This window comes from Physcomitrium patens, chromosome 5 (assembly GCF_059467195.1).
Source record: "Physcomitrium patens ecotype Gransden chromosome 5, ASM5946719v1, whole genome shotgun sequence".
Lineage (NCBI taxonomy): Eukaryota > Viridiplantae > Streptophyta > Bryopsida > Funariales > Funariaceae > Physcomitrium > Physcomitrium patens.
Window position 1 is genome coordinate 9,411,105 of NC_143414.1, and position 11,151 is coordinate 9,422,255.

At 38.6% G+C, this 11,151-nt stretch overlaps 1 protein-coding gene across 1 annotated transcript; it reads right to left on the bottom strand.

The window, feature by feature from the left end:
• Nucleotides 1-6,738: 6,738 nt before the first annotated feature.
• Nucleotides 6,739-10,838, bottom strand: LOC112282443 (putative GTP diphosphokinase RSH2, chloroplastic). Its single transcript, XM_024520023.3, has 5 exons — nt 9,251-10,838; nt 8,884-9,069; nt 8,195-8,655; nt 7,878-8,036; nt 6,739-7,731 (listed from the first exon to the last, which is right to left on the bottom strand). Exons 1-5 carry the CDS (start codon nt 10,253-10,255, stop codon nt 7,038-7,040), a joined length of 2,505 nt encoding a protein of 834 aa, XP_024375791.2. The 5' UTR covers nt 10,256-10,838; the 3' UTR covers nt 6,739-7,037.
• Nucleotides 10,839-11,151: the final 313 nt, after the last annotated feature.

Genomic DNA, 11,151 nt, shown 5'->3' on the forward strand with positions numbered 1-11,151 from the left:
ACTAAAAAAATATGAGGTTCTTTTTCATATTTTTTTTAACTACTAAATAAAATTTATAGTTTTTCTTATAAGTAATATGTATATATAGAAGGCCAATATAAATATTGAACTTAATAAATATTCTTCAATACTCAATAATAAATTAAAAAAATACTAAACCAAAAACCTCAATTTTGAATCACATATGAATATTTCAAATATAATGTCATGTCTTTTGGACTCACAAATGCATGAGCTTTTTTTTAACATTTAATAAATGATGTTTTTTATGAATTTCTTAATGATTTTTTTATTTTTTATTTAGATGATATTTTAATCTATTCTAAAAATATAAATGATCATAAATTTCATATTTGTTGTACATTACAAAAACTAAGAAATATAAAATTATATGCTAAAATGAAAAAATGTGTATTTTATACTATTCAAGTTGACTTTATAGGATACATCATCTCAAACAATAGTCTTATAATAAATCCTAAGAAGGTCCAAGTTACTATGAATTAAAAGACTTCAAAAATTATCAAAGATGTGTAATATTTTTTAGAATTTGTCAATTATTATCAAATCTTCATCAAGAAAATTTTTCAAGTTGTGGCTCCTCTTGCATGCTTGAAATGTAAAGACAAACTTTAGTAGAACAAAGAAATTGAAGCATCAATTGAAGTCTTAAAAACATTATTTATTTTTACACCAATCTTGTATTACGTCTATTTTTTTAAGATATTTTTTATTGAAACAAATGCATCAGACTTTGCTAAAGGTGCTACATTATTAGAAATAGAAGTAGATGACAAACTCCATCCAATAGCTTTTTATTCTAAGAAATTTTCAATAAACAAAATTAGTTATAAGATCTATGATAAAGTACTTTTTGTAATTATGGATGTATTTTAAGAATTACATCATTATATAGAAGATAATTCTAATCCAATTATTGTATGTATGGATCATAAGAACCTTGAGTATTTTATATTAGGATGTATTTTGAATCGTCACCAAGCTCGTTAGAGTATGTTTTTATAAAGATTTTATTTTTAGATCACTTCTCAATCCAAAAAATAACAAGATTTATTAGATGTTCTTTTTAGATGTTCTTGTCTTATTTCAAAAGAAAGAAATGCAAATTTTGATCAATAAAGATCAATTTTCTTAAAGCTAGAGCATTTTCATCTTTGAATAATGAAATCAACATTGACTATTGATTCAACTTTTTTCAAGCTAGTTCAATCAAGTATGTCTTTTCATCTTCTTATTCATGACATTAAGAATAAATCTTCTAAATCTCATGATACTTCTAAGTTTAAATTCAATAATAATATACTCTATTTTGAGGAATGATTATACATTTTAAAAGGCAAAGTATAATTATGTGTTCTTTAAGCTTATCATAACTTTCTTATAGTTGGATATTTTAAATAAAACAAGATCTTGAAGCTAATATCTAAAGATTTTTGGTAGTTTCAAATGTGAAAGGTAATAAAAGATTTTATACAATCATATGAAATTTATTCAAAATCAAAAACTCCTCATTATCAACCTTATAGACTTCTTCAGCCATTATTTATTTTGGAACAACCATAGTCTTTTGTTTCTATAGATTTTATGATAGATCTTTCAATCTCAACTTTCTATAATTTTATATTTGAGATAATAGATCATTTTATGAAAATGACACATTTTATACCATATACAAAATCTATCATAAGTAAAGAAATGGATAAGCTTTTTCTTGACAACATCTATTCCTATAATGGATTGCTCAATGATAATATATTGGATAGGAAGATCCAATTTGTATCAAGATTTTGAAAAATCCTTTTCAAGGTTCTAAAAGTAGATATAAAGCTCTCTTTGGCTTTTCATCCTCAAACTAATGGACACACAAAGCATATTAACTAAGTTTTGGAATAGTATTTAAGATATACCATCAACTATTAATAAGATGATTGCTTATAATAATATGGTATATTTTTTTATGCAAAAAAAATATTTTTTATTAATTATGATTATCATCTATATCTTGATGTTTTTGACTTTTCAAAAATTGATAATCTTATAACAAAAAATTTAAAAAATTGTTTTTTTGAGCTACATATAATAATGAAAGTATATTTAAAAAAAGCTTAAGAACAACAAAAGACTAATACAAATGCCTATTGCAAGGAACAACCTAAATTCTACATTGGCAATAAGATATGGTTACTTTGTCATAATATCAAGACTAGTTGCCATTGTGATAAGTTAGATTATTATATACTTGGATCATTTCCTATTTGTAAACAAATTAATCTTTTTGTTTATTAATTACATCTAACAAAGTCTATAAAGATCCATCATGTATTCCATGTATTTCTTCTTGAGCCATATAATATAATGAATATCTTCGAAAGAAGACAAATGCCACCTCTTCTTATTGAAGTAGATAATAATTAAGAATATGAAGTGGAAGAAGTCTTAGATTTAAGGTCGCATTGAAATATATTAGAATATCTTGTTTATTAACCTAGATATGATATTAGTAAATGCACATCGAAGCCAACAAAGAATTTTATAAATGCAATAAAGAGGGTTGAAACTTTTTATCAATTGACATCCATTTAAACTAAGATGAAGAATAGCAAGATTCATAAAAGATGATAACCACTCCTCATAAAAGTCGTCGCTAGAAAGAAGAGTAATATTATGGACATCCATATTTATTTCAATAATTAGCTATATGATTAAGTAAAAATAGATAAAAATAGATTAATTTTATAATATTTTATATATTTTATAAATTAAAATATGTATCTTACAAAGTCAACATATGTTGGAGGTCTTGTAGAACATTGTCATGTAACTCTTAGTTAGATAGTGTATATAGAGGCAAGAATAAAGCCTTCTTTACTCTTTTCAATGCATGTGTAGTCCTTAGTCTTGTTCTAAGACTTTCTAATCTTCTTCTTTTTAGCAATAGCCATTCTAATTTAATATTATATCATCTTTGAGTAATTATTTAGTCTTTTCAAATATCATAAGAGTGTCTTGAATTTTTAATTCTTCAAGATTCATGTCCTTGACAATATCCATCCTTCAACATTAAAAGAAATTCCAAATATAAATCTCTATTGGAAAAGCACCATACCAAGTTGGTAAACGCATTAGCCCAATTATGAATGTACATAAATAAAAAAGAAGCAACTGACAATCCTACATTATAATATTTCTTAAATAAGTTAAAACTTAATATGGATAATTTTTTAAAAAAATATTCATTAATTACATCTATAGATATAATTGTTTTTAATAATGATAGAAACTCATCCAACTAAGAAGTTGTAACATTCCAATCGCACCTACTTCACAAAATCATTCATGTACCAAACAAAATACATTGTATATAATTTATTAATCACTATTATAAATTTGATCTATGATTTTAATATGATATCATACCATAATTTTACAAATTTTTTATATAAAAATTCTAAAAAAAAACAATAAACAATCACAAGTGAAAATTTGTGTCAAAGACATTTGCTACAAAAAAAGGAGCACTAATAATCTCTTCAACATGGCTAGAAGTAGTCTTTCAATCAAGGAATGACCAAAGTTTGATGGCTCTTGGTATACAATGTTGCATTGTTTTTTTGAGATTGGTGTTGGTACAGCAAAGGATATAAGATTCAACAAATCACAAATGGAGAACTTATTATCTCACTCGATGTAGTTTTTCAGGAGGAGCCTGCCTCCTGTTCTCCTCCTGCTCCGCATTCTTTGAAAGTTCTTGACTTCAAAATTTAGACGGATCTACGTCTTTTTCAACCCATGGGCTCTTCCTTGTGCGACCAACAAGCGACCAGGAGACTGCGCTCCATGTTCGCAGCATGACCGGTTCAGCAACGGTTGACCCAGCTTGTCAACTTCGGCTCTTCCCTAGCCACCTCGAAGTTCCTCCTTCCGAGGTTCTCCCTGGCCGTCCCGACGTCCCTCCTACTATTCTCCCTGGCCATCCCAACGTTCCATCTGCTGCACTATTTTTTTTTATTTATTTTTTTTTGTTTGTGGAGGTCCTGCTTTTTTCTCTATTGGCGGCTCCCCTAGTCCGCGTGTGCACTTGCTATCAGTGCTTGGTGGCTCTAGGTCACCCCAATCACCGTCTCTACGCCGTGCAACTTCCGCGGACATTGTTTTTCCAAATCAGTCATTCGCTCCAAAGGGTATCAACCCGATCCAGCGCATGCTAGACCCGAATTTGGGACTAGAGCTCATGCCGCATCTCAACAAGGATGCCCAGTTCCCCTGTCCGACTACATCCACCTCGAAGTTTGATTAGGATGGTCTTGTTGAGGCTCTTGCACCAACTGCCTCAGTTCCCGTCCGAAGTTGGTCTCGCCACAATAAGTGTGTGTTGCTGCCGAGAGATCCTGCCAAGAACTATGCGCCGGAGACTTTAACAACTCATTCCAAACCGAGAAAGTATAGCCAGCTTCCTCGCGCTCTCATTACAATTTCTACTGTGTCTATTGAACCAACCAGTTATTTACAAGCTATCAATTCCCTAAAGAGATCTCAATGGCAACTAGCCATTGAGGAGGAACTTAATTCTCACGCAATCAATGTTACATGGACGTTTACCAAGCTTCTTGCTCAATGCAAGCCTATCACTTGCATTAAATGGATATTTAAAATCAAGCTCAAAAATTTTGGGGCAGTGAATCGCTTCAAAGCACGTCTTGTGGCACGTCGACTCAACCAGATTCCGGGCTTGGATTACAATGAAACGTTTTCACCAGTTGTTTGAATACAACCAATTGGGCTCATCCTTGCTTAGGCAGCTCAACTTGATCTTCATGTCCATCAAATGGACGTTAAAACAGCCTTCTTAAATGGATATCTTCAAGAAGAAATATATATGAAGGTCCCAGGAGTCATACCCCCACAATCTAGTATGGTGTGTCGCCTTCACCAAAACCATTTATGGATTATAAGAATCACCTAGAGATTGATTTAAGGTGATCAACACACTTCTCGCAACTCTTGGCTTTGTAAATTTGACAGTAGATGGCAACGTATATTATATTTATCACGGCTCTAAGTTTGCAATCCTCACCTGATATGTGGATGATACGCTCATCGCAAGTTGTAGCATAAAATTAAAACTCAACTTCATTTGTGTTTTCTCCTCTCAAATTTGGAAGAGGTTTACCATATTTTGAGTCTCGAAATAATCTGCGACTCAAGGCTGGCTCCATGTGTCTCAACAGCTTTATCTCACCCAGAAATTACTGAAGTTCAGATTTTCTAACTCCAAGCCTGTGACCACTCCCCTCGCACCGGGCATCAAGCTCTCTAATGCCAACTACCCAACCAACAAGGATGAGCGCCGTGAGTGTACTATGTTCCCGTATGCTAATGCGGTAGGATTCTTGAATTGGACCACAATTTGCATGCGGCTAGACCTATCTTTTGCGACCAGCGTACTCAACCAAAACATGCATGATCCAAGCCCGGCACATGTTCGAGCCTGTAAACATGCTTTCCAATGTTTACGTGGCATGCTGGACTACCATCTCAAGTATCGCTGCAATCTACGGTCCCCTACACCCATGTATGGATTCTTTGACGCCGACGGGGCCAGCAAACTAGACGAACAGCGCTCAACGTCGGGCTGCTACTATCTGTTATCGAACTGTGTTGTCAATTGGAGCTCCTTCCGCCAGCGGTTGATTGCGTTCTCCAGCACGAAGGCGGAGTACATGGCCATGGCCACCACCGCATTCGAGCTGGTGTAGCTACGACAATTACTCCATGACCTCTCCCAGCATGAAACCCAAAACACTCCCATCATGATTCACTGTGATAACTAGTCAGCTCTTGCACTCGTTGACACAACAAGATTCCATTCCAAAACGAAACATATTGCCATACGTTCACTTTATTCGACAACTCGCAACACTCAACAAATTACAGTTTTGGTATTGTTCAACTCATGATATGAGAGCTGACTTGTTTACTAAATCGTTGTCTAGGTCGAAGCTTGCCCAACACCTGTCTTTACTAGGCATGGTTGGAGGAGAAACCCCAACCACACCACAATATGGTTAAGAGGGTGTATTAGAAAAGAATGTTCATTAACCACATCTGTAGGTGAAACCATATTTAGTAACCACAGAAACTCATCCAGCTGAGGGATCACGGCGTTCCAGTTGCACCTCCCTCAGTGGATCACTCATGTACCACAGAACACACTGTATAATTCATTAATCATTGTTACAAACTCAATCTAAAAATTCTAATAGGTAGCAGGTGAGGCATCTTCACAATTCTCCATCAAATTCAGTGTAAGCTTTATGTGTTAAAGTCTTGGAGCCTAGTATCACGTCACGGTTCTCCATAATGACAACATCAGATAAATAGCACTGCAAGATGACACCAATCCAAAGCAATCAATCGGGTACTTCTAGTGTATAGAACTAATGACTCTAAATTGGTACAATGTGTGGAAGCAACATTCGCAGGAATGTCGAAAGCAACTCATCAGCTCCTTGTCTCAAGATCGAAATCATTAGTCTACTACTGCTTTAAAACATAGTTATCGCTTGAAATGACGCCAGCACCACCACAGTTCAAACTACGTGGTCTGTTTCAACCAGTGCTCTCAAGAATAATCATGAAAGAAGGGCTGCATTCGACTGCGGACAGTCACTGCTAACAGAAGATTCTCTCATGGGCATTTTGCTTGAACTGGTCATATACGCAATGAAAAGTATGTAGTTTACTTACGTCTTTTAAATAGGCCTTTTGACCACCATATATAGAAGATGTTTTCAAGAACCAGCCTAATCCTGAGAATGCAGGATGCCTCGATTTTGGGCAAGTGAGTATCCGCTTTACAACCCCTTCCGAGGCAAAGAATGAAGTCTATCTAACCAATCTTTGCTGTAAAATTATGTACATTATATACAGCCAGATTAAAGTCGTTCATGCGTTTCTCATGGATATCCAAATCGTTCATAGCTTTTACTGAGGATATCCAATCTGCGCCATAGGCTTCAGATTCCAGCAACATTAAGACTAAGATCTAACGAGGTGGCCTTTTGATCGTCAGTCGAACTTCCTCCATCAAGGTATAGACGCTTGAGCTGTTCCCGCTGGAATTCCAGAGCTATCTTACCGCAGGGCTTCTCAACAGTTGTAACAACCTCAACAAAGTCTCCCATCCTCAATTTCTGTTCCAAATTGTTGACAAATTCATGATTTACTTTTACACGCAAACCATTCTGATTAGCAGAAGTTGAGTCCGCTGCAAGGAAATCCACATGCGATGCCGTCGCACACACCAAGTCCCCAATCGTGGAACCAGGAGGCATTTCTCTGACAAAAATATGTTCATCCTCCATTTTTACAACAAACACTGGATCATTTTCCTTAACCGTTGGTTCGCAGCAATGTGCCTCGTAAGGGCAGCCTTTGTTGTGCACAGGGAAAGGGCACGGCGGTTTCAAATCTGCTCCTAGTGGTGATACACGCAGCTTCGTATCCATGATCTCGCTGTGCCATGTCAGAACCCATCGAGCCCACTCAATACGTTCAAAACTGAATGCTGAGTGTTCACTGTTGTCTTCCTTATATCTCCAGTGAGCAGCTAACCCATATTCAGCCTGGTGATGCATTTTCATTGTCCGAATTTGCACCTCCAGAGGATATCCATCACTGCCAATCACAACAGTGTGTAATGACTTGTATCTGCACAGAAACAGAACAAAATCAGCACTTGACCACGAATGGTATGCCAAGGCAGCATGAATTACAGGAACAAAGAAAAGTTCTGTAAAATCTTGGAAGAACGCATTTATCAAATACATTACCCGGTTATAGACTAAATGCCTTACCCATTAGGTTTCGAATCAACAATGTAGTCCTTCGACTTTCCAGGCATATGTCTCCAAAGCTGATGAACGATCTCCAAGGCCTCGTAACAACTTTTCTCATCAGACACAATCAAGCGCAACCCTATAACATCAAGGATCTCCTCGAGGCTTCTCTTTTTTCTGTACATAACCATGCCCATAAATAAATAAATAAATAACTTGGTAGTATAGAGGCACAGATATTATGAAACTCGATCAGAATGTTAAAGTTTAGACACACATGATAAAAATCCAGAATCTGAGGAACACATTATCAAAAATGTATCATAAAGACGTACTTCATCATTTTCTTGTAGACGCTGTAAAGATTCTTAGGTCGTCCACATAGATCAATAAACTCCACCCCGCGAATTCTTAAAGCTTCATCCAGATTCTTGATGGAAGACATGACAAGCCCCTCCCGACATCGCTCGGACAGTCGCATAGACAAATCTTGATGATCTTCAGGCTTCAGGTACTTGAAGCAGAGATCTTCCAGCTCAGCCTTCCATCTCCAAATACCCAGGCGATTTGCCAAGGGAGCAAAAATTCCCAGCGTCTCAGTGGCAATGCCTATCTGTTTATGAGAAGGCAGGGCCTCTAAAGTTCTCAAATTATGTAACCGATCAGCTATCTTTACAAGCACTACCCGAACGTCAACCAGAGCCAGAATCATGGTCCGCAGCCTGTCAGCCTCCATCGGGTTACCAACTGTGTTACTGTCCCTGGCAAGTTGACTGAATTCGCTCAATTTTGACACCTGTCAACGACAAATCAAGTGAAAATAACCAAAAATTAAGATAGTAAATTCAACGACCGTGGTATCGTTCGGACAATGTGCATCAGGAAACCTGAAATGAGTAAATCCCTATTCACCCTGCTTTGAACTTTGTACCTGCTCAACGAACTGTCTCGCAACACTGCTCTTCTAAAAGGCGTTACTATGTATTTGATTCTTCAGAAGAGATTACAGAAAAACTGTACGTACCCCGATGACCAGGTTGGCGACATCCTCTCCCAAAGTATCCCGTAACCGTTTCAAACAGAAGTTTGAATCATCAATGGCATCGTGTAATAATCCTGCTGCAATCACTGTATTGCTGACTCCGATTGCAGCCAATGTCAAAGCAGTTTCCACGCAATGAGACAAGAACATGTCACCATTTCGCCGAACCTGTTCAACAAAACACGTCGCGATAATGTATTAGTTACGTATACCCAAATTGCACCATCAACGAACGACATAAACACCCTACGAACCAAACACCAGTACTGGGTCGACATGGGCACTCGCTTCAAAGAAGAAATGCTAGCAGCAATGAGACTAGCAAAAGCATTCAGAAACAAAGACTTACTTGTCCTCTGTGCGCTTCTTCTGCCATTCTGAAAGCCTTGACGACTACAGGGTCGTAAAAGACATTGAATCTATCTTGTGCACCTTTCAGAATCTCATCTGCAGTGGTTGCAGTAGATGTTTCCACCTTCGAAGAATCTTCAGTGGAAACCGAGGACAAGCCGTTTGCCTGTTCCGCCAGCCTCAGAATCTTCTCTCTGGCCTCAAGAATGCCTGGAGCTGCTTCTCGTAGAGAGTTGTAGGGATAACCCCTCCCACCAACGTAGAGCGGAAGCGTAAGAGTATCAACAGGCGAATTACCACAGACAAATGCACTTGAGCCGAAACCCTCCACACGAATAGGCTCAGAGGAGCTGATTACAGCCGTCTCAGACTCAGTTGGTTGGCCCATACTTGCACGGACTTGTTGCTCACCAGGAAAGACGGCAGTATTACAGATTTCAAATCCTACACTTCTTGCAATCATCCGCCTGTCTTTCTCACCCGAAAAAGAAGGCTTTCTGCGTGACCATACTCTCTCAATATGAGAATCCCAAGAAGGCAGGCCCCCGCCACTCACACTTTCCCGGGCAGAGTGAGCGGGCGAGCCGTAGGTACCGCTTCGGGCAACAGGCCCTTGCAACACAGAGACTGGGCTGTGCTCTCTTGTTTTCAAAGACGAGGACGCAGAAATGTTCGCTGCCCCAAATCGGATGTCATAATTTTCCCATGTTCCCATACCGTATCCAGACTCACCTTGAGTACTGCTCCTGAGAGATCCTACCGAACATGAGTTGCTGGGAGAAGAATCCAGCACATCGCTTGTAGACTGTGAGGCATGCTGAGGGAACCTACTCGCATTGCTGTAGAAAAGATTAGACAACCCTCCTTGCTTAGATTTCGGCAGCCGATGATTCGCTTCAATGTCAATTGCTGCAGACGAACTCCTGCTGCTCACAGAACACTGCGTACCCCAAGAGGTCGGAGGTGAACTGGAAAACAGCACCATCATGCCCACCATATGCATGAATAACACACCAACCTCAACCTCAACCGAAAACAGACACTCTCCACCCTGCAGCCTGCCGATCCAGAATACAGAAATACCTATTCACCCCCGCTTTCCACAACCTCCGTTCGCGACACACACATCCTCGGACACCACCTCTCGATTTCGCTAACGCATCCGCAGAAATTGCCTCACGTCCACAAATAATAGCTTCATTTCAATTTCGAGACGTCCTGCGTGACGCGTAACCACCATCCACACTCACGCAGCACAGGGCCTTACGGGATCACCACACTTCTACACTTCCCCACCCTGTACAAGATGCAAGTCTTCTCTTCGAATCCAGATGCGTCCACACGGGTAGAAGAACAAGCCGCCAGCCAGCACCACCAAACCCTTCACGTAAATCCGCTCCACACTTCGCAAAACACTTCCGCTTCTACGTCCTCCTCCAAAAACCAAATTTCCCACCAAAGCGTGCAATACTACACAACGTGACTGTGACTGCGCTATAACGTGCTGCGGAAAGGTGCTAGGCAGTGCGCGCGCGGAGGTGTTGGAAACGGCTATGGCGTCGCTGCGAGACTCAAAATGACTGCGCGCTGCTAGAATAATGGGAGCAACCCCCGCTCACCCGATTTGGCTTCCTTGGCTTAAGGCCACCTGCCCCCTACTTTCCTACCTAACTGTCTGCCCTTCCTACCCTCTTCCCTGTTCTACCGACCCTCAATCCTCCTACCCGGTTCGACAGCTACGGCGATGCACGTGTTTCGAGACTCGGTCTGTATTATTCAAAACGTACATGGAAATTCCGCACCCCATTATCCAAATTAGGACACAATTGCTCATTTCAACCTCCTCTTTTTCAAATCCCACGTCGAGGATTGCAATTTAATGAGGATAGATACAACACA

Excerpts from the sequence above, each read along its gene's own strand:
- LOC112282443 (XM_024520023.3), bottom strand. The coding sequence starts at position 10,255 with ATGCATATGGTGGGCATGATGGTGCTGTTTTCCAGTTCACCTCCGACC. Across the intron at positions 9,070-9,250 it reads AAGAAGCGCACAGAGGACAA|GTTCGGCGAAATGGTGACAT; the intron begins GTAAGTCTTTGT and ends TTTGTTGAACAG. Across the intron at positions 8,656-8,883 it reads TCGCCAACCTGGTCATCGGG|GTGTCAAAATTGAGCGAATT; the intron begins GTACGTACAGTT and ends TGTCGTTGACAG.